The sequence below is a fragment of the Pseudophryne corroboree genome, chromosome 8 (assembly GCF_028390025.1).
Source record: "Pseudophryne corroboree isolate aPseCor3 chromosome 8, aPseCor3.hap2, whole genome shotgun sequence".
NCBI lineage: Eukaryota > Metazoa > Chordata > Amphibia > Anura > Myobatrachidae > Pseudophryne > Pseudophryne corroboree.
The window spans coordinates 447,672,207-447,696,406 of record NC_086451.1 but is presented as its reverse complement, the minus strand read 5'-3'; the positions used below and the strand labels follow the sequence as shown (position 1 = coordinate 447,696,406).

The following is a 24,200-nucleotide window of genomic DNA, read 5'->3' as shown; positions in this document are numbered from 1 at the left end:
TTTCTCTAACGTCCTAAGTGGATGCTGGGGACTCCGTCAGGACCATGGGGATTATACCAAAGCTCCCAAACGGGCGGGAGAGTGCGGATGACTCTGCAGCACCGAATGAGAGAACTCAAGGTCCTCCTCAGCCAGGGTATCAAATTTGTAGAATTTTGCAAACGTATTTGCCCCTGACCAAGTAGCAGCTCGGCAGAGTTGTAATGCCGAGACCCCCCGGGCAGCCGCCCAGGATGAGCCCACTTTCCTTGTGGAATGGGCCTTGACAGATTTAGGTTGTGGCAAGCCTGCCACAGAATGTGCAAGTTGAATTGTGCTACAAATCCAACGAGCAATCGTCTGCTTAGAAGCAGGAGCACCCATCTTGTTGGGTGCATACAATATAAGCAGTGAGTCAGACTTTCTGACTCCCGCCGTTCTTGAAATATATATTTTCAATGCCCGGACCACGTCCAACAACTTGGAATCCTCCAACTCGTTAGTAGCCGCAGGCACCACAATAGGCTGGTTCAGGTGAAACGCTGACACCACCTTAGGCAGAAAATGAGGACGCGTCCGCAGTTCTGCCCTGTCCGTATGGAAAATCAGATATGGGCTCTTATATGATAAAGCCGCCAATTCTGATACTCTCCTGGCTGAAGCCAGGGCCAGTAGCATGGTTACTTTCCATGTGAGATACTTCAGCTCCACCGATTTGAGCGGCTCAAACCAATGGGATTTGAGAAAATCCAAGACTACATTAAGATCCCACGGTGCCACTGGGGGCACAACCGGGGGCTGTATATGTAGTACTCCTTTTACAAAAGTCTGGACTTCAGGAACTGAAGCCAATTCTTTCTGGAAGAAAATCGACAGGGCCGAAATTTGAACCTTAATGGACCCCAATTTGAGGCCCATAGATAATCCTGTTTGCAGGAAATGTAGGAATCGACCCAGTTGAAATTCCTCCGTGGGGGCCTTCCTGGCCTCACACCACGCAACATATTTTCTCCAAATGCGGTGATAATGTTGTGCAGTCACCTCCTTCCTGGCTTTTACCAGTGTAGGAATGACCTCTTCCGGAATGCCTTTTTCCTTTAGAATTCGGCGTTCAACCGCCATGCCGTCAAACGCAGCCGCGGTAAGTCTTGGAATAGACACGGTCCCTGCTGAAGCAGGTCCCGTCTTAGAGGTAGAGGCCACGGATCCTCCGTGAGCATCTCTTGAAGTTCCGGGTACCAAGTTCTTCTTGGCCAATCCGGAGCCACTAGTATCGTTCTTACTCCCTTCTGCCGTATAATTCTCAGTACTTTTGGTATGAGAGGCAGAGGAGGGAACACATACACTGACTGGAACACCCACGGTGTTACCAGAGCGTCCACAGCTATTGCCTGAGGATCTCTTGACCTGGCGCAATACCTGTCCAGTTTTTTGTTGAGGCGGGACGCCATCATATCCACCATTGGTTTTTCCCAACGGTTCACAATCATGTGGAAGACTTCTGGATGAAGTCCCCACTCTCCCGGGTGTAGATCGTGTCTGCTGAGGAAGTCTGCTTCCCAGTTGTCCACTCCCGGAATGAATACTGCTGACAGTGCTATCACATGATCTTCCGCCCAGCGAAGAATCCTTGCAGCTTCTGCCATTGCTGTCCTGCTTCTTGTGCCGCCCTGTCTGTTTACGTGGGCGACTGCCGTGATGTTGTCCGACTGGATCAACACCGGCTGACCCTGAAGCAGGGGTTTTGCCAGACTTAGAGCCTTGTAAATCGCTCTTAGCTCCAGTATATTTATGTGAAGAGACATCTCCAGGCTTGACCATACTCCCTGGAAGTTTCTTCCTTGTGTGACCGCTCCCCAGCCTCTTAGACTGGCATCCGTGGTCACCAGGACCCAGTCCTGTATGCCGAATCTGCGGCCCTCTAACAGATGAGCACTCTGCAACCACCACAGAAGAGACACCCTTGTCCGTGGCGATAAGGTTATCCGCTGATGCATCTGCAGATGCGATCCGGACCATTTGTCCAGCAGATCCCACTGAAAAGTTTGTGCGTGGAATCTGCCGAATGGAATCGCTTCGTAAGAAGCCACCATCTTTCCCAGGACTCTTGTGCATTGATGTACAGACACTGTCCCTGGTTTTAGGAGGTTCCTGACAAGTTCGGATAACTCCCTGGCTTTCTCCTCCGGAAGAAACACCTTTTTCTGAACCGTGTCCAGAATCATTCCCAGGAACAGCAGACGTGTTGTCGGGGTCAACTGAGATTTTGGAAAATTCAGAATCCACCCGTGTTGTTGCAGCACTACTTGGGTTAGTGCTACTCCGTCCTCCAGCTGTTCTCTGGACCTTGCCCTTATCAGGAAATCGTCCAAGTAAGGGATAATTAATACGCCTCTTCTTCGCAGAAGAATCATCATTTCGGCCATTACCTTGGTAAAGACCCGAGGTGCCGTGGACAATCCAAACGGCAGCGTCTGAAACTGATAATGACAGTTTTGCACCACGAACCTGAGGTACCCTTGATGTGAAGGGCAAATTGGGACATGCAGGTAAGCATCCTTTATGTCCAGGGACACCATAAAGTCCCCTTCTTCCAGATTCGCTATCACTGCTCTGAGTGACTCCATCTTGAACTTGAATTTTTGTATGTACAGGTTCAAAGATTTCAGATTTAGAATAGGTCTTACCGAGCCGTCCGGCTTCGGTACCACAAATAGCGTGGAGTAATACCCCTTTCCCTGTTGTAGGAGGGGTACCTTGACTATCACCCGCTGAGCAAACAGCTTGTGAATGGCTTCCAATACCGTCGCCCTGTCTGAGGGAGACGTTGGCAAAGCAGACTTTAGGAACCGGCGAGGGGGAGACTTCTCGAATTCCAACCTGTAACCCTGAGATACTACCTGCAGAATCCAGGGGTCCACCTGTGAGCAAGCCCACTGTGCGCTGAAATTCTTGAGTCGACCCCCCACCGTTCCTGAGTCCGCTTGTAAGGCCCCAGCGTCATGCTGAGGGCTTTGCAGAACCCTGGGAGGGCTTCTGTTCCTGGGCAGGGGCTGCTTGCTGCCCTCTCTTACCCCTTCCTCTGCCCCTAGGCAGATATGACTGTCCTTTTGTCCGCTTGTTCTTATAGGACCGAAAGGACTGCGGCTGAAAAGACGGTGTCTTTTTCTGTTGGGAGGGGGTCTGAGGTAAAAAGGTGGATTTTCCGGCAGTTGCCGTGGCCACCAGATCCGATAGACCGACGCCAAATAATTCCTCCCCTTTATACGGCAATACTTCCATATGTCGTTTGGAATCCGCATCACCTGACCACTGTCGCGTCCATAAACTCCTTCTGGCAGATATGGACATCGCATTTACTCTCGATGCCAGAGTGCAAATATCTCTCTGCGCATCTCGCATATAAAGGAAAGCATCCTTTAATTGCTCTATAGTCAATAAAATACTGTCCCTATCCAGGGTATCAATATTTTCAGTCAGGGAATCCAACCAGACGACCCCAGCACTGCACATCCAGGCTGAGGCGATGGCCGGTCGCAGTATAACACCAGTATGTGTGTATATACTTTTTAGGGTAGTTTCCAGTCTCCTATCTGCTGGATCCTTGAGGGCGGCCGTATCCGGAGATGGTAACGCCACTTGTTTTGATAAGCGTGTGAGCGCCTTATCCACCCTAGGGGGTGTTTCCCAGCGCGCCCTAACCTCTGGCGGGAAAGGGTATAATGCTAATAACTTTTTTGAAATTAGCATTTTTCTATCTGGGTTAAACCACGCTTCATCACATACATCATTTAATTCCTCTGATTCAGGAAAAACTACAGGTAGTTTTTTCACCCCCCACATAATACCCCTTTTTGTGGTACTTGCAGCATCAGAGATATGCAAAGCCTCCTTCATTGCCGTGATCATATAACGTGTGGCCCTACTTGAAAATACGTTAGTTTCATCACCGTCGACACTAGATTCAGTGTCTGTGTCTGGGTCTGTGTCGACCGACTGAGGTAAAGGGCGCTTTACAGCCCCTGACGGTGTCTGTGACGCCTGGGCAGGTACTAACTGGTTTGCCGGCCGTCTCATGTCGTCAACTGATTTTTATAATGTGCTGACATTATCACGTAATTCCATAAACAAAGCCATCCATTCCGGTGTCGACTCCCTGGGGGGTGACATCACCATTATCGGCAATTGCTCTGCCTCCACGCCAACATCGTCCTCATACATGTCGACACACACGTACCGACACACAGCAGACACACAGGGAATGCTCTTATCGAAGACAGGACCCCACTAGCCCTTTGGGGAGACAGAGGGAGAGTTTGCCAGCACACACCCAAGCGCTATAATATATATGGGAACAACCTTATATAAGTGTTGTTCCTTATAGCAGCTTAAATACTGTATATCCAGTATATCGCCAAAAAATGCCCCCCCTCTCTGTTTTACCCTGTTTCTGTAGTGCAGTGCAGGGGAGAGTCCTGGGAGCCTTCCTCACAGCGGAGCTGAGCAGGAAAATGGCGCTGTGTGCTGAGGAGAATAAGCCCCGCCCCCTATTTCGGCGGGCTTTCCTCCCGTGGATTTAGATAACTGGCATGGGTTAAATACATACATATAGCCTTAATGGCTATATGTGATGTATTCTTTTGCCTTAAGGTAATAAAATATTGCTGCCCAGGGCGCCCCCAGCAGCGCCCTGCACCCTCCGTGACCGCTTGGTGTGAAGTGTGTGACAACAATGGCGCACAGCTGCAGTGCTGTGCGCTACCTTCATGAAGACTGAAGAGCCTTCTGCCGCCTGTTTCCGGACCTTCAATCTTCAGCATCTGTAAGGGGGGTCGGCGGCGCGGCTCCGGGACGAACCCCAGGGTGAGACCTGTGTTCCGACTCCCTCTGGAGCTAATGGTGTCCAGTAGCCTAAGAATCCAATCCATCCTGCACGCAGGTGAGTTGAAATTCTCTCCCCTAAGTCCCTCGATGCAGTGAGCCTGTTGCCAGCAGGACTCACTGAAAATAAAAAACCTAAAAAACTTTTTCTAAGCAGCTCTTTAAGAGAGCCACCTAGATTGCACCCTGCTCGGACGGGCACAAAAACCTAACTGAGGCTTGGAGGAGGGTCATAGGGGGAGGAGCCAGTACACACCACCTGATCCTAAAGCTTTATTTTTGTGCCCTGTCTCCTGCGGAGCCGCTATTCCCCATGGTCCTGACGGAGTCCCCAGCATCCACTTAGGACGTTAGAGAAAATATGATCCCTCATCACTGCCTTAGAGGCGTTTCAAAATATGTCAGGTCTATCCCAGTAATCTATATTTTCATCTACATAATTAGTCCAATGGTAGGTGAGGTACAATTTAAAATCCTCCGAGTCTGCCAAGTATTGTGGGAATCTACAAATACGATCAGTCGATTGCATATGGGAGTGGGTTAATGCCAGCGTGACAGGGGCATGATCAGAGATCAATATGTCAAGTATATCCACCCCAGCAACCTGAGACATTAAGTTATCAGCAATTAAGTACCTGTCTATATGAGACAACGTTCCATGTGCCAGTGACAAATGGGTATGCGTTTTGTCGGTTGGATGTAACAATCTCCATGGATCAGAAATGTCTAGGGAATCTCTAAATGCCAATAAATGTCTGCTCTGGGAGTCGGTGACCTGTCAACTGTAGGGTCGTCTACCATATTATAGTCTCCACCCACTACTAGAGAATAATTAGTTCTACCTAGAAGGATGTGGGAGATATCTTGAAGAAATAAGTGTGTATTAACATTCGGGGCGTATAAATTGACGAGGGTAAATTTGGAGTGAAAAAGCTCTATGTCCATTATGATATATCTGTCTTCGGGGTCAATTATTTCTGTTAGAACAGTGACGGGGAGATTTTTGCGAAAAAGTATGGCAACCCCTCTGGATTTTGTACGAAAAGGAGCAACGATACAAGCACCAAGCCACGGGGCTTTCAATTCATTTTCCTCGCCCGCCATGCAGTGTGTTTCCTGTAAGAATATCACATCTGGGTGAGAGCGTTTAAGATGCGTGACCACACGTCGTTGCTTAAGAGGGGAATTAAGTCCTCCCACATTCCACAAGATAAATTGTAGTGGCTTTGGGGGTTTTACCTCAGATGAGGAAGGATCTACTGGCGGCATGGCTACCCAAGCCCCTCAGGGCAGTGAAAATTCTGACGGGTAAACAGTGTAGGTAAGCATATAGTGGCGGCTCCCCCCCTAACCCAAGATCCCCAGGGTAACAAATACTTAGACAGAAGTAACATCAGTATAACATGAAATGCAATGAACAGTCGTAGTATTTGAGATATCAATCTCGTATCATAATGTCTCACACCTCTATTTTCTAACATTTTCCTAACAACCAAAACTATGGTGGGCACCGGCAAAGCCTAGCGGTGCGCACACTGAACACTGTCAAAAATAATCACTAAATTAGTAAAGATGAGAACTTTTAGATAAATATAGAATCAACTAGAATAAGAAAAAGAAAATAAAAATTTGTAAGGCAGGCTAACACACATCCGCCCGAGGCGGTGGTACCCAAATCATTCAATCTCTTGCGCCTTGCTTGCCGATATCCTAACTAATAGACGACCTTGATGGGGACCTGTGAGTCAGGAAGCGAGACCGCGCCACCTCTGGGTCAGTATAAAACATCTGATTCCCATTCTCTTAGACTCGCAATTTAGCTGGGTAGAGCAGGGTGAACCGGACATTCTTACTGTGCAAGTAGGAGCAGACATCAGAAAATTCTCTTCTTTTCTAAGCCACCGCTGCTGAGAAGTCCTGGAATATCAGGATCTTATGGCCCTTGACTAACAGTTCTCTACTTTTTCGGTAAGCTGCAAGAATTTGTGATGACTGGTCGAGAACGCTCCCACGCCTGATCCTGCATCGCTCCCAGCCTATGTGCCCTTTCGATATGTGGGACTTCAATATCGTGAAAAATTCCCAATGAGGTCGGGAGATCTACACTAAGATAGGAGGAAAGAGCCGGGCCCGTCAAAGACTCTGGAATACCTATAAATCTGAGGTCTATTTTCCAGATCCTCAACCTTATCCTGCAATTGTTGAATATATTTGTCTTGGGTCGATGCCCCCTCCCGACAAGACTGAACCACGTCTTCAGTGTCACTCAGCCTCGTCTCCAACGCGGTTATGCGCGTTGCATGGGAATCTATTCGGGCTAAGCCCGAGTCCAAGCAAGCTTGTAAGTCGTCAAATCGTTTATCAAGCAGGGGCATGAGAAAATCAGAAATTTCCTTAGCCGTCAAGGGAGAGGACCTATCACTAGGTAGACTAGAGGATTCCGACCCATGTTCAGCTGGGGAGGGCGGTCCCGATTTATAGGGAGCGCCCTTCCCCGCCTTACATGAGTTGCTGGATTGTTTCAGGGGCATGGCTCTGTCGAGGTATTTGTCCAAACCCCAGGGAATTAGATGTGGAACAGGCAGCGTCTCTTATGGGCAGCGGTCTCGCAAGTACAGGTAATGATACTAAAATGAAAATAATTATATATGGATCTCGAGCGGATGCGTGAAACCAACCAAATTATTCAGAACATACTATAGTACATTAACTTTCCCAATGAAGGAAAAAGAAAGCTGCATGTAGTTACAATGATCGCCCGTGAGGTGAACCCGACCACAAACAATGGGAGACCTCAACCAGGGTGCAAACCCATATCTGAGAACAATATATTATGTCAAGCAATATAGAATGGAATTATCGAATAAAAATAACAAACGTCACATGAGAGTGAACCACGGATGCGTTCAGATCGTGGAGCTTAAACATTCGGTTGTGATCACATTACAAGAATGAATACATCAAGCAATACAGAATAGAATTAACAAGTAAAAATAACAAACGTCACATACAGGCCACAGCGGGCGAATAGAGAAAGAAAATTACCTCACATCAAATTCGTTGGAGAAAGAAAATAATAAACGTCACATAGAAATTTCCATATAGGAGAAACAGAGATATATCGCATATAAGCTTTGGTATGTACAAAATAACAAACGTCACATTGAGTTCTTCACAGGAAGAGAGAAAGAAGTAAAATATTATACTCGATAATGTGAGAGAAAAAAAGAGAATAATAAATGGCTCAGATACAATTTAGAATATGTGATAATGGGCCAAGAACAGCAATTCGGGATTGTGGTCAGGGACCCAGTAATCGAACACACAGTTGAGAATATCTGAACCCCGCAGCGAAAACGCAGGCAATCTGGGCTCCCTTCCAGCAGCGGGGTGTCCGTGAGGTGTATCAGCCGGTGCAATATTTTGTCCCCTAGTACAACAGTACAAGCTAATGAGCGGGGGAGCACAGTAGGTGTAGCAACAGAATCCACAGGGAGCAGGAACAATCCCTCATAAAGTCCCAGTAATGTCCAGCTCAGCGGCCCACAGTCCCAAGCACTAAAGGAGACACCCCAGCATACACGGAGCAAGTGCTTATGCAATAGGAGAGAGGAAAAAGGAATCAAGTGAGGGTAGCTGTAATTGGGGAAGGGGAAGGTGTATCGCGAGAAGGGGAAGAGGAGCACACAAGAGTGGGGATGGTACCAAGTAAGGGGCAATAAAGAAGAGAGAAAGGAGTGGGGGTTGTTAGGAAAAAGTGGAGGGGGGGGACAAACAGAATTAGTACCTGGAGTGTTAAGGAGAGTAAATAGCTTCTGGCTAAGTCAGCCCCCGCAGCAGCTTGGATCCGTAGAGGGTCCCGAAAAAGCAGCCTCCAGGTTTTCCGGGCACCAGCATCAGGGAGGGACACACAGCCAGCCCCAGCAGACACCCTCAACGGCACAGGTCGGAACAGGCTTCGGCGGGTTCAGCAGACTAATAGATCGAATGGGGAAAAGGCCAACCAAGGTGGATTGTCCCAGGCGTCACCAGCATACAGCAGTCCGGGCACACAGCGGAGGTTAGTGCATGCCGCGCCCCAGCCGCCGCCGGGGAGAGACAGGAAGGCAGCCCCGCTGCAACGTCTCCTGTTCGGCAAACCGCAGCGCCGCCAGCCTCAGCAGACCCCACCGCGGCGCCATGGCAAGGGGGCTATTCCATCCAGCAGGTCAGGCCTCCAGACCACAACACCCGGGATCCTTCAGCGGCGGGCCGATGCTCCGGCGGCGAAGCCCTCCGTCCAGGGCCCGGGTCACCAGAGAGCGGTTCCGGGAGTTCACAGGCCACGCGTCGGGCTTCCACAGCAGGGACCCCACCTCCCGAGGCACCACGAGAGACGCCTGCCGTTATGATCCCGTGAAGGGAGCGGGTCAGCAACACGAGGTGAGAGAAGGGAGCAGGGTGATCGGCGCTCCGAGCCTTCAGGCGCCTTCCCCCCAGGGTTCGCGCCCAAATCAGGCAGCCATCCACGCCATCTATAAAGACGGCTCTATTTCGGTGATCAATAGGTCCACAGGGGCGAGGATGGTAGCAAAATGTCCCTCAGTACATGGGGAACACTCTCCCATATAGTAAATGTTGCCAATGAGGTAGAGAAGTGAGGATTATTATGGATCACTCGAGCCCCTGTGCAGAGAGAGATAAAAAGCGGCCATGCTGGATGCCCCGCCCATACTACTCTTCTTTGTAAGCTGTTTTATATGTGATCCTCTCAATAAAAATGTGTTAAAAAAAAGAGAAGAAATCCAGATAGATTTTATATGGTGCTGCTTTTACTATAAAATAACTGTTCACGTACATAGAAGTTAAAAACAAGCCGGTCACTCAGCCAAGGACGCTGTTCAGCAACTCCGGTAATCACAGCACCAGTCAGCAGTATCAAGTGTCTATTCCAAAGGTGAACTCCGGCTCTGGAAACTCCGGGTGATGTCACAACGTCCACGTCATATGACACGCCCAATGTGTTTCACCATCTAGGACTTCGTCAGTGGGTCAGTGTACAGATTCCGAGACTCCGTCGCACACAGATATACAGGTGTCATATATCACATTACTCAGCACAGTCTCCTCATGCATAGATGCATGTTGCGTTGTGACGAAGATGCATTTTCAGGGGGGGGAAGCAAAAGGCACCCGACTTAGGGTCACATGATCGCATCCCTATACTCCGGAACATATTTGTAGTCATTCAATCATTCTCTTTCTTATAGTAAACAAATTATAATAAATTCTTACATATATAGATTACCTTAAATTCTGTTAGGATTGCTCAGTGAACTGTATTATATGTTTTATTGTGTTGGGTGAATAATTAAATTATGTTACCCATTTGTGATACACACCTGAGATTATCCAAATCATTAATTAAGGAGGTATATAAGGAGCTCTCTGGACATATTAGGCTTTACTTCTGAAGAAGCTGAGTGCCCTTGCCCAGGGGAACACGTTAAGACCTTGTAATCTGATCTGTGGACCACTATACACTTTTTAAGGACTTAGATCCAGATAAGAACTGAGCTGTTTCATCATATTGTACTGCTGCCAGAGCCGGCCATAGGCATAGGCAAACTAGGCAATTGCCTAGGGCATTTGATATGCCTAGGGGCATCAGCAGCTCCTGCTGATTAAAATGATATGCGGCATGCCTATATTCTGTGTGTAGCATTTCATATGCAGATACAGCCACAGTCTCACACAGTATATAGGCATGCTGCATATCATTTTAATCAGCAGAAGCTGTTTGTGCATCTTAGCCACATAGCAATGCAAATAAGATGCATTTTCATAAAAAAATGTGCCCGACGTTAGCATTGAGGCAAGATTTATGAGGACACATCTGTATCCAAGCAGAGGCAGAGGTCACAGTGTTAGTGGCAGTGTGAGTGCTGTGTGCATGTGAGTGGGTTGGTTGTGCAGTAGTGTTCAGAATATGTGTAAGGAGCATTATGTGTGTCATGTAAAAATGCATTAATAATGTGCAACATGTGTAAAGGGCACTATGTGTGTCATTATGTGTATAAGGGCATTAATAATGTGCGGCATATGTGTAACAGGGTACTACTGTATGTGTGTCATTATAGGGACACTAATAATGTGCAGCAAATGTGTAGGGGGCACTATGTGTGTCATTATGTGTATAAGGGCATTAATAATGTGCGGCATATGTGTAAGGGACATTACGTGTAAAAGGGCATTAATAAAGGTTGTCATAATGTGTAAGGCGCATTATGTTTATAAGGACATTAATAATGGGTCTCATATGTGTAAGGGGCATTACTGTGTGGCATTATGTGTATAAGGTGCTCTACTATGTGGCGTTGCGTATAGAAATGGCACTACTGTGTCGTCTAATGTGAATAAAGAGCAATAGGGTGTGGTATAATGTGAATAAGGAGCAATTCAGTGTGATGTAATGTGAATAAGGGGCTCTACTGTGAGGAGTAACGTTTATAAGGTAAAGTGATACTACTGTGGGATGTAATATGAATTATGGACACTATCGCATCATCAAATGTGAATAAAGTTGCAGTACTGTGTGGCGTAATTGGAATTGGGGTTACTATTGTGTGGCCATGCCCCTTGCCAGCAAAAACATACCCCTTTTTGGGCTGTGCGCCAAATGTGCGAACTGTTCCTATTTAAAATATAGGGGGTTCAAACCCCAAAATAAGGACTGCTATGGATGAGGGGTGATGGTGCTGGGAAAGTAGTGCAAGGTCAGAGGCGGAACCAGCGGTGGTGCTAGGGGGCACTAGCCAAAATCTTGCCTAGGGCATCATATTGGTTAGGGCCGGCTCTGACTGCTGCCTTTCTCCATTATACCTGAGCACATGGAGACCTAGTGGATTACACCACCCATCAATGTGCACTGTGCTGCTACGCAGGGGCTGTTGGGACATCTATCCGTACTATCTGGGTAATTCCATAAACTATTCAGTGATCCAGCTTTGGAGATACAGTCCTAGAGTTAAGTCCGGGATCCATATTGCATATAAATCAGTGTAACCATGATCATGATTTTATTCGTTACTTCATTTATTTTTCAGTTATTTGTCTTACTATGATTTAATAAATATGATTTATATTAATGGTGTATCCGTTCAGCTATTATAATTAGATAAACAACACAGCGCCGGTTCCTTGTTTTCTTTGCACTCTGCGATATTGGGGCTGACAACCCAACCAGCTGCTAACTGACAGCGCGTTGGGTCTTTCTATATCTATTACCATTCTCGGGGGGTTGGGGCCCGCTTGCTCAGATTCTGGGAGGTCTAGCTGCAGTCCATCACAGACCTCTGCATAAGCATCATTGTGTCCAGAGGATATCTCGTACATCCTGGACTTGCCACTCCTCCTCCTCACTATCCATCCAGAAGGACGGCCCTTTTGGCTGTGGTACTTTCTCTTTTAGATTCTGGAGTTATTGTTCCAGTTCCTTTAGGCCAGCAAGGGCTCAGGTTTTACTCCTACGTCTTCCTGATAAGCAATCCGATTCTGAATTTCTTGCAAAGTTCAGGTAAACTGCGGTCCTCAGCGCAGTGGATGGTGGGGAGTACTTAGTGTCAACAGATATAAAGGACACATATCTTCATATTCCCATCTGGACAGGCCATCAACTTCTCCGCTTTGCAGTGGGAGATCTGCAGTTTTAGTTCCATGCCCTATGCGGGGTTTTCACAAAAGGAAAGGCCCATATGGTTTCCTTGTTGAGGTGCAGAAAAATCACCATCATCCCTTATTTGTACCACTTTCTGATAAAGGCCCCTTCAGTGGTCTTACTGCTACAGCATCTGTGGGTGATAGTGGACACCTTGGAGGCTTACTCCCAAGTCATACCTCATTCCTTCACAGAGGATGGTTTCCTGGGTCTCTTGTTCGACACTCAATGTCAGGGGCTGTTACAGTATATAATTTTCTAGATCTACTCCATTACTTGTCTAATGTGAATCTCCGAGTCTTACATACAGTATGTCAGCCCAGGGGCGTATCTACCTATTGGCCAGGATGGCACTCGCCAGGGGCGCCAGCCAAGGAGGGGCGCCGCCCAGCGGTGCCACCCGCGGCCAGTAGGTAGATTTAATATTAATGTCAGCAACTGTCCACTCCGGCCCCCCAAGGTGTGTCTCCCCCCACTCCCTGGTAGTTCGTCTCCCCGAACTGACACCTGGCAGGCTGGCCGCACTGAAGACCATAGCAGGAAGCCGCAGCAGTGGCAGTCACTGTAATTGGCGCCGGGGTCCGACACCGCGCTACAATCAAGAAACTACAGCTCCCAGCAGCCCTTGCTGCCGGGAGGTCACTGCAGAAAGGGCTGCTGGTAAGGTGTAGTTTCTTGATTGTAGCGCGGTGTCGGACCCCGGCGCCAATTACAGTGACTGCCGGTGCTGTGGCTTCCTGCTATGGTCCAGGGCGTCAGTGCGGGTGAGGAACTAACGGGGGAGGGGAGGGGGGGGGGGGGAGTGCTCGGGGTATAATTATATTCTACAAAGTTGTGCCTTCACAATTAAACTGAACATGCACATTGTTCCAGAGTTGCCACGAAACATACAGATTGAGTATAATTAAGTCAGCATGTAATGCTCCCATACAGAGAACTGCCAGCAATACCTCACTTGTTGAATGGAGCTATCCTTATCACCCTAGCACACATTTACCAGAGACTAAACAGATGTGTTAACATTTACAACTTTCTATATTTACAACTTTCTATATTCTATATTATATGCTTAAAGCATTGAAACGTTGCTAACTTCTTGCTGTCTAAAGTCGGCTTATTGAAAGTCGCCGTGAGTGCCGCACACACCTGCCTATCTATTGAAACCTTCACATGCGGGCACCCGGTGCGTTATTAGGAGCTTATGGGAGAGCCGGCACCTGCTGAGTTGTGTGTGTGTATATATATATGTATATATATATGTATATATATATATATATATATATATTTCAAATGGTGATGCCGTGGTCATAGGGACCGAAGACCATATCCACAGAGCCGCTGCCCCGGGCTTCCTCCTCTTCACCGCTGCTGCCCATGTCCTCCGCCGCTGCCCATGTCATCCTCCGCTATACCACCCGGGGCCTTCTCCTGGTCACCACCACTGCCCAGGGCCTCCTCCTCACCACCGCTGACTTCAGCCTCTGCACCGCCGCTGACCACAGCCCCATCAGCTGCTCAGGTACTCACTCTTTCTGTCCCTGTCACTGCTGTCACTCTCTCTGCCCCTGCTGTCACTCTCTCTGCCCCTGCTGTCACTCTCTCTTTCACTATCCCTGCTGTCACTCTCTCTGTCACTGTCCCTGCTGGCTCTCTGTCACTATCCCTGCTGTCACTCTCCCTGTCCCTATGTCCCTGCTGTCACTGTCCCTGAATTTTGGCTCATACTGTGTGGGGTAATGTGAATTTTGGATCATACTGTGTGGGGTAATGTGAATTTTGGCTCATACTGTGTGGGGTAATGTGGGTGGGGTAATGTGAATTTTAACTCATACTGTGTGGGGTAATGTGGGTGGGGTAATGTGAATTTTGGCTCATACTATGTGCGGAAATGTGAATTTTGGCTCATACTGTGTGGGGTAATGTGAATTTTGGCTCATACTATGTGGGGTATTGTGAATTTTGGCTCATTCTGTGTGGGGTAATGTGGGTGGGGTAATGTGAATTTTGGCTCATACTATGTGCGGAAATGTGAATTTTGGCTCATACTGTGTGGGGTAATGTGAATTTTGGCTCATACTATGTGGGGTATTGTGAATTTTGGCTCATTCTGTGTGGGGTAATGTGGGTGGGGTAATGTGAATTTTGGCTCATACTATGTGCGGAAATGTGAATTTTGGCTCATACTGTGTGGGGTAATGTGAATTTTGGCTCATACTGCGTTGGATACTGTGAATTTTGGCTCATACTGTGTGGGGTAATGTGGGTGGGGTAATGTGAATTTTGGATCATACTGTGTGGGGTAATGTGAATTTTGGCTCATACTGTGTGGGGTAATGTGGGTGGGGTAATGTGAATTTTGGCTCATACTGTGTGGGGTAATGTGGGTGGGGTAATGTGAATTTTGGCTCATACTATGTGCGGAAATGTGAATTTTGGCTCATACTGTGTGGGGTAATGTGAATTTTGGCTCATACTATGTGGGGTATTGTGAATTTTGGCTCATTCTGTGTGGGGTAATGTGAATTTTGGCTCATACTGTGTGGGGTAATGTGAATTTTGGCTCATACTGCGTCGGATACTGTGAATTTTGGCTCATACTGTGTGGGGTAATGTGGGTGGGGTAATGTGAATTTTGGCTCATACTGTGTGCGGAAATGTGAATTTTGGCTCATACTGTGAGCGGAAATGTGAATTTTGGCTCATTCTGTGTGGGGTAATGTGAATTTTGGCTCATACTGTGTGGGGTAATGTGAATTTTGGCTCATTCCATGTTGCATAATGTGAATTTTGGCTAATTCCGTGTTGCATAATGTGAATTTTGGCTCATGCAGTGTGGCATAATGTGTATGGGGCACCAGTACTAGATTGTATAAGGGGTCCTACTATTGTGGTGCATAATGTGTATAAGGGGTATATGATGTGGTACACTACACTTAAGGACAACAGTGGGCATTACTGCGCTGTTATGTTAGTAAGGAATGCTACTGAGTGGTGTAATTCGTATTTGAGTATTATTGAGTGGCCACGCCCCCTTTTTGGCACATGCGTCTTCTATATTTAAAATATGGGTGGGTGTGGGGCGCCAGTCCTTTACTTTGCCAGGGGCGCTCAGACCCCTAGATACACCCCTGTGTCAGCCCCTGCCTGATTGCAGTATAGACATACACAGCTGCAGACACACATTACATACACTGTCCCCGGCTGATTGCAGTCTAGTCATACACAGCTGCAGACACACATTACATACACTGTCCCCGGCTGATTGCACTATAGTCATACACAGCTGCAGACACACATTACATACACTGTCCCTGGCTGATTGCACTATAGTCATACACAGCTGCAGACACACATTACATACAATGTCCCCCCGCCTGATTGCAGTATAGTCATACACAGCTGCAGTCAGACACACAATACATACGCTGTCCCCGGCTGATTGCACTATAGACATACACAGCTGCAGACACGCATTACATACACTGTCCCCGGCTGATTGCAGTATAGTCATACACAGCTGCAGACACACATTACATACACTCATACTCATACCTCCCAACATGATCCTCTCCAGGAGGGACACAATGCTCTGCTTCTGGACTTCCCTTTTAATTTATAATTCCGGCACCTGTTTTGAACAGGATAATGGATGAGAAAGGTGTTTCAGCACAGGTGATAGCTATCATGAATAAAGAGGGAAGTCCAGGAGTAGAGCATTCTGTCCCTCCTGGAGAGGGTCATGTTGGGAGGTACACTGTCCCCGGCTGATTACACTACAGTCATACACAGCTGCAGACACGCATTATATACACTGTCCCCAGCTGATTGCAGTATAGTCATACACATCTGCAGACACACATTACATACACTGTCCCCGGCTGATTGCAGTATAGTCATACACAGCTGCAGACACACATTACATACACTGTCCCCGCCTGATTGCTGTATAGTCATACACAGCTGCAGACACACATTACATACACTGTCCCCGCCTGATTGCAGTATAGTCATACACAGCTGCAGACACACATTACATACACTGTCCCCGGCTGATTGCAGTATAGTCATACACAGCTCCAGACACGCATTACATACACTGTCCCTGGCTGATTGCACTATAGACATACACAGCTGCAGACACACATTACATACACTGTCCCCGGCTGATTGCAGTATAGTCATACACAGCTGCAGACACACATTAGATACACTGTCCCCGGCTGATTGCAGTATAGTCATACACAGCTGCAGACACACATTACATACACTGTCCCCGGCTGATTGCAGTATAGTCATACACAGCTGCAGACACGCATTACATACACTGTCCCCGTCTGATTGCAGTATAGTCATACACAGCTGCAGACACACATTACATACACTGTCCCCGCCTGATTGCAGTATAGTCATACACAGCTGCAGACACACATTACATACACTGTCCCCGGCTGATTGCAGTATAGTCATACACAGCTGCAGACACGCATTACATACACTGTCCCTGGCTGATTGCACTATAGACATACACAGCTGCAGACACACATTACATACACTGTCCCCGGCTGATTGCAGTATAGTCATACACAGCTGCAGACACACATTAGATACACTGTCCCCGGCTGATTGCAGTATAGTCATACACAGCTGCAGACACGCATTACATACACTGCTTTATATTCTGTGTGACGTTCTCTACTGTGTGATGCCATTATGCCCCCCCCCCCCGCTCCCACTATATAAAGTAACATTATGCCCCCCCTGCTCCCACTATATAAAGTGACATTATGCAATAACTATGTCTTCTATGTAAATGTCTGATCTCCATAACTAAACAGATGAGACTCACAGTAAATATTTCCTCGGTCTATCTCTTAGATCCTAATGAGAACCGGACATCACACATTGGGATTATTGGTGGCGTTGTCGCTGTTCTTCTAGTGTTGGCCATTGCTGTTATTGGGATCATTCTATACAGGAGACGCTCAGGTGAGTGTGACATCACAGGGTGACACAAGCAGAGACACTGGGACTGTATTTATCATAGAAGTAATCTAGACACATACTTATTACTTACATTTGTCATACTTGCCTACCTGACCCTCTCCATGAGGGAGAAAATGCTCTGTTCCTGGACTTTCCTGCTAATGTATGATTGCCATCACCTGTAGTGAGCTAGTTAGTTGCTAAGAAAGGTGTTTTACCACAGGTGATGGCAATCGTACATTACCAGGAAAGTCCAGGAACAGAGCATTTTCTCCCTCATGGAGAGGGTCAGGTAGGCAAGTATGACATTTGTACAAGTTTGGGGGCATATACAGTACACTCCACCTCTCAGTACCCCTGAGTACTGGGGCACACATATCTATAGCTGAGCTGCTGTGGCCCTTGGGGTACTATCACTATCCCAGGGGAGTACAGTTCTGCCACTGCCCCAGCGGCGCACAGATCTACGGCTTTGACTTTTAGAACTACTTTTTCTAGTAAGATTGTATATGCGGTTGGGGGTGGCTTCAGGGTTCTGGATATAGGAGTGAGCGTGTGAGGGCAATTACTGGGTCAGTCAGCCGGTAATACAGTTCTAATTGTCGCTGCTAATTCATCTCTGTGAAGTGACTGTAACATGTTTTGCTTTTCCTGTACTTACCCCAGTCTCTTGTATTCATTTTAGGGAAGAGTCCTGGTAATGTCGATATTCCTACCCCCAGTAAGTAACATTACTATTATCTGCTCTAGTCTCCCCATCTGTATGTTATGTGTGATACGTGCTGATATACCGGAACATGTCAGGGATGTGTGTGTATATAATGGGGATAATGGGAATGGTATCCAGACTCCAGGTCGACACCAATTGGTCGACACACCTTATGTCGACATGGACAAAATGTCGACCGGAACAGGGTCGACATGGAAAAAGGTCGACATGAGTTTTTCACTATTTTTTTCTTTTTTGGAACCTTTTCATACTTAACGATCCACGTGGACTACGATTGGAACAGTAATCTGTGCCGAGCGAAGCGGTAGTGGAGCGAAGGCACCATACCCGAAGCATGGAGAGCGAACGCGGTGCACTAATTGGGGTTCCCGGTCACTCTACGAAGAAAACAACACCAAAAAAAAACATAAAAACTCACGTCGACCTTGTTCCTGTCAACATTTTGTCCATGTCGACCTAAGACGTGTTGACCTTTTTGTTGTCGACCTGGAGTCCCAGACCCATGGGAAGATAAGGCGGCTGCTTGCTACATGCATACAGTATTAGAGCTAGAGACATTTCCCCACTGATGTCAGTAATGTACAGTAACCACAGATGTCCCTGTGTGGTGATGGCGGCTGATGTCAGTAATGTATAGTAACCACAGATGTCCCTGTGTGGTGATAGCGGCTGATGTCAGTAATGTACAGTAACCGCAGATGTCCCTGTGCGGTGATGGCGGCTGATGTCAGTAATGTATAGTAACCACAGATGTCCCTGTGTGTGATGGCGGCTGATGTCAGTAATGTATAGTAACCACAGATGTCCCTGTGTGGTGATGGCGGCTGATGTCAGTAATGTACAGTAACCACAGATGTCCCTGTGTGTGATGGCGGCTGATGTCAGTAATGTACAGTAACCACAGATGTCCCTGTATGTGATGGCGGCTGATGTCAGTAATGTACAGTAACCACAGATGTCCCTGTGTGGTGATGGCGGCTGATGTCAGTAATGTACAGTAACCACAGATGTCCCTGTGTGGTGATGGCGGCTGATGTCAGTAATGTATAGTAACCGCAGATATCCCTATGTGTGATGGCGGCTGATGTCAGTAATGTATAGTAACCACAGATGTCCCTGTATGTGATGGCGGCTGATGTCAGTAATGTACAGTAACCACAGATGTCCCTGTGTGGTTATGGCGGCTGATGTCAGTAATGTATAGTAACCACAGATGTCCCTGTGTGGTGATGGCGGCTGATGTCAGTAATGTATAGTAACCACAGATGTCCCTGTGTAGTGATGGCGGCTGATGTCAGTAATGTACAGTAACTACAGATGTACCTGTGTGTGATGGCGGCTGATGTCAGTAATGTATAGTAACCACAGATGTCCCTGTGTGGTGATGGCGGCTGATGTCAGTAATGTACAGTAACCACAGATGTCCCTGTGTGGCGATGGCGGCTGATGTCAGTAATGTACAGTAACCACAGATGTCCCTGTGTGGTGATGGCGGCTGATGTCAGTAATGTATAGTAACCACAGATGTCCCTGTGTGTGATGGCGGCTGATGTCAGTAATGTACAGTAACCACAGATGTCCCTGTGTGTGATGGCGGCTGATGTCAGTAATGTATAGTAACCACAGATGTCCCTGTGTGGTGATGGCGGCTGATGTCAGTAATGTACAGTAACCACAGATGTCCCTGTGAGTGATGGCGGCTGATGTCAGTAATGTATAGTAACCACAGATGCCCCTGTGTGTGATGGCGGCTGATGTCAGTAATGTATAGTAACCACAGATGTCCCTGTGTGGTGATGGCGGCTGATGTCAGTAATGTATAGTAACCACAGATGTCCCTGTATGTGATGGCGGCTGATGTCAGTAATGTATAGTAACCACAGATGTCCCTGTGTGGTGATGGCAGCTGATGTCAGTGATGTACAGTAACCACAGATGTCCCTGTGTGGTGATGGCGGCTGATGTCAGTAATGTACAGTAACCACAGATGTCCCTGTGTGGTGATGGCGGCTGATATCAGTAATGTACAGTAACCACAGATGTCCCGGTGCGGTGATGGCGGCTGATGTCAGTAATGTATAGTAACCACAGATGTCCCTGTGTGGTGATGGCGGCTGATGTCAGTAATGTATAGTAACCACAGATGTACCTGTGTGGTGATGGCGGCTGATGTCAGTAATGTATAGTAACCACAGATGTCCCTGTGTGGTGATGGCGGCTGATGTCAGTAATGTATAGTAACCGCAGATGTCCCTGTGTGGTGATGGCGGCTGATGTCAGTAATGTATAGTAACCACAGATGTCCCTGTGTGGTGATGGCGGCTGATGTCAGTAATGTACAGTAACCACAGATGTCCCTGTGCGGTGATGGCGGCTGATGTCAGTAATGTATAGTAACCACAGATGTACCTGTGTGGTGATGGCGGCTGATGTCAGTAATGTATAGTAACCACAGATGTACCTGTGTGGTGATGGCGGCTGATGTCAGTAATGTATAGTAACCACAGATGTACCTGTGTGGTGATGGCGGCTGATGTCAGTAATGTATAGTAACCACAGATGTCCCTGTGTGGTGATGGCGGCTGATGTCAGTAATATGTAGTAACCACAGATGTCCCTGTGTGGTGATGGCGGCTGATGTCAGTAATGTATAGTAACCACAGATGTACCTGTGTGGTGATAGCGGCTGATGTCAGTAATGTATAGTAACCACAGATGTCCCTGTGTGTGATGGCGGCTGATGTCAGTAATGTACAGTAACCACAGATGTCCCTGTGTGTGATGGCGGCTGATGTCAGTAATGTACAGTAACCACAGATGTCCCTGTAAGGTGATGGCGGCTGATGTCAGTAATGTATAGTAACCACAGATGTCCCTGTGTGGTGATGGCGGCTGATGTCAGTAATGTATAGTAACCGCAGATGTCCCTGTGTGGTGATGGCGGCTGATGTCAGTAATGTATAGTAACCGCAGATGTCCCTGTGTGGTGATGGCGGCTGATGTCAGTAATGTACAGTAACCGCAGATGTCCCTGTGTGGTGATGGCGGCTGATGTCAGTAATGTACAGTAACCACAGATGTCCCTGTGTGGTGATGGCGGCTGATGTCAGTAATGTACAGTAACCACAGATGTACCTGTGTGGTGATGGCGGCTGATGTCAGTAATGTACAGTAACCACAGATGTCCCTGTGTGGTGAAGGCGGCTGATGTCAGTAATGTATAGTAATCACAGATGTCCCTGTGTGGTGATGGCGGCTGATGTCAGTAATGTACAGTAACTACAGATGTCCCTGTGTGTGATGGCGGCTGATGTCAGTAATGTATAGTAACCACAGATGTCCCTGTGTAGTGATGGCGGCTGATGTCAGTAATGTACAGTAACTACAGATGTACCTGTGTGGTGATAGCGGCTGATGTCAGTAATGTATAGTAACCACAGATGTCCCTGTGTGTGATGGCGGCTGATGTCAGTAATGTATTGTAACCGTAGATGTCCCTGCGTGGTGATGGCGGCTGATGTCAGTAATGTATAGTAACCACAGATGTCCCTGTGTGGTGTTGGCGGCTGATGTCAGTAATGTATAGTAACCGCAGATGTCCCTGTGTGTGATGGCGGCTGATGTCAGTAATGTATAGTAACCACAGATGTCCCTGTGTGGTGATGACGGCTGATGTCAGTAATGTATAGTAACCACAGATGTCCCTGTGTGGTGATGGCGGCTGATGTCAGTAATGTATAGTAACCGCAGATGTCCCTGTGTGGTGATGACGGCTGATGTCAGTAATGTATAGTAACCACAGATGTCCCTGTGTGGTGATGGCGGCTGATGTCAGTAATGTATAGTAACCGCAGATGTCCCTGTGTGGTGATGGCGGCTGATGTCAGTAATGTACAGTAACTGCAGATGTACCTGTGTGTGATGGCGGCTGATGTCAGTAATGTATAGTAACCACAGATGTCCCTGTGTGTGATGGCGGCTGATGTCAGTAATGTATAGTAACCACAGATGTCCCTGTGTGGTGATGGCGGCTGATGTCAGTAATGTATAGTAACCACAGATGTCCCTGTGTGGTGTTGGCGGCTGATGTCAGTAATGTATAGTAACCGCAGATGTCCCTGTGTGGTGATGACGGCTGATGTCAGTAATGTACAGTAACCACAGATGTCCCTGTGTGGTGATGACGGCTGATGTCAGTAATGTACAGTAACCACAGATGTACCTGTGTGGTGATGGTGGCTGATGTCAGTAATGTATAGTAACCGCAGATGTCCCTGTGTGGTGATGGCGGCTGATGTCAGTAATGTATAGTAACCGCAGATGTCCCTGTGTGGTGATGGCGGCTGATGTCAGTAATGTACAGTAACCACAGATGTACCTGTGTGGTGATGGCGGCTGATGTCAGTAATGTATAGTAACCACAGATGTCCCTGTGTGGTGATGGCGGCTGATGTCAGTAATGTACAGTAACCACAGATGTCCCTGTGTGTGATGGCGGCTGATAGTGCAGTGTAAGAACAATCTCATACATCTAATACTCTCCTCCTACAGACAAAGAAGACGGCTCCTCTGACTCATCCGCCATCTGAGTGTAAGTTCCTGAGCACTGTATTGCCTGGGCAATTCCATCTCTCTTCTGGGGTCTTTGATGCTTGCATCCAACGTTCTGTAATCACTGGTTAGATAGACAGAGTGAATCCAACTTAATTATGATGCTAGAGCACAAGAGGAAGTAACAGCAATATCGCCACAATTACTTCCCAGCCCACGAGGAGACTCGCTGCCAGGATTCTGGCAGACGGGAAGCCGCTGTCAGTATAGTGAGAGCCTGCATCACCTGTGCCGGGATATCATATGTATTCTCATCCAAGGTCACCAAGAGGGATACATGACATTAGTAACACAAATCTGTAATGCAGGGAACTGGAATAATATTAGAATAGTAATGCAGAAGTGATCTCCAGGTGTGGCTGGATAGCAGTAACCTTAGCTCTGAGTAATGCAGACAAACTAGACTAGGAGTGATGGTAAAAATAAACAGGATCCAGGAATAGACACAAGACTGGACAGCAGATGCATCTACAAGTTCCTTTGCTTGAAACAATACTTTGGCTCAAACATGAGTCCAGACACAGGAACAGCAGGGAAGCAGATAAACAGAGTCTTGAGTAATGATGCAATGGAATCAGGCAGAACAGATAGCGTCAGGAATGTAAACTTAAGTTGGAAATGCAGCCAAGCTGAAAGGTGGGAATGGTGGAAAACTGACCTATAGAAGGACACATGGTAGCAGGCAATCAGAAAATCCAGGGTACAGGAACCAGTGATCTGGATACTGAACAGACTGTGAGCTGGAACATACTGATACAGACATGAGTCCTGGGAAACAATGACCAGCAAGGTGCATAGTGAGAGGCAGGGCTCTACAGCAGAGAAGCAGGTGCAGGTGTAGACAGGGGAATGAGATAGACTCCTGTAATACCCCTTTTACACCGGCAGTATGTGACACGGGTTATTGCACATGAACGTGTATAACCCATGTTGCTGCTTGGTGTAAAAGGGCAGAGTTGGAATAATCCGGGTCGAGTGACCCGGTATTCCAACACGGGTAGTTTGCGGGGTTGAACACGTGTTCAACCCGGCAAACTGTGCAGTGTAAATGGGAGCCGGATTGCGCGACCCGGCTTCCCATTTACACTCTATGTGGGGGGGCGCCGGGCGGCACTTGGAGATCATGTGATCTCCAAGCGCCGCCCCCGTTGTGTTACCGGCAATGTCACCAACCCACCAATATGCCAGGCTGGTGACTTCGGTGTAAATGGGGGCTGAAGCGGGTCGCAGCCGGGTAGCTCCCATGTCAGGGCTCCCGGCTGCGACCTGCTTCAGTTGGTTTAAAAGCAGTATAAGCGGGGAGAATAATGTCCACATATC

General features: G+C 47.6%; 1 protein-coding gene across 2 annotated transcripts in view; it reads left to right on the top strand.

The window, feature by feature from the left end:
* LOC134949559 (H-2 class I histocompatibility antigen, Q9 alpha chain-like) overlaps positions 1–24,200 on the top strand; it is a 342,846-nt gene that overhangs the window by 300,289 nt on the left and 18,357 nt on the right. Inside the window, exons 5-7 of one of the 2 annotated variants that reach the window (XM_063938217.1) lie at positions 17,432–17,542; positions 18,225–18,260; positions 22,821–22,860. In XM_063938217.1, coding sequence (XP_063794287.1) covers positions 17,432–17,542; positions 18,225–18,260; positions 22,821–22,858 — 185 coding nt within the window. In that variant the 3' untranslated portion in view covers positions 22,859–22,860. The remainder of the gene's footprint in view (positions 1–17,431; positions 17,543–18,224; positions 18,261–22,820; positions 22,861–24,200) is intronic. The other variant, XM_063938218.1, reaches the window with a different exon arrangement.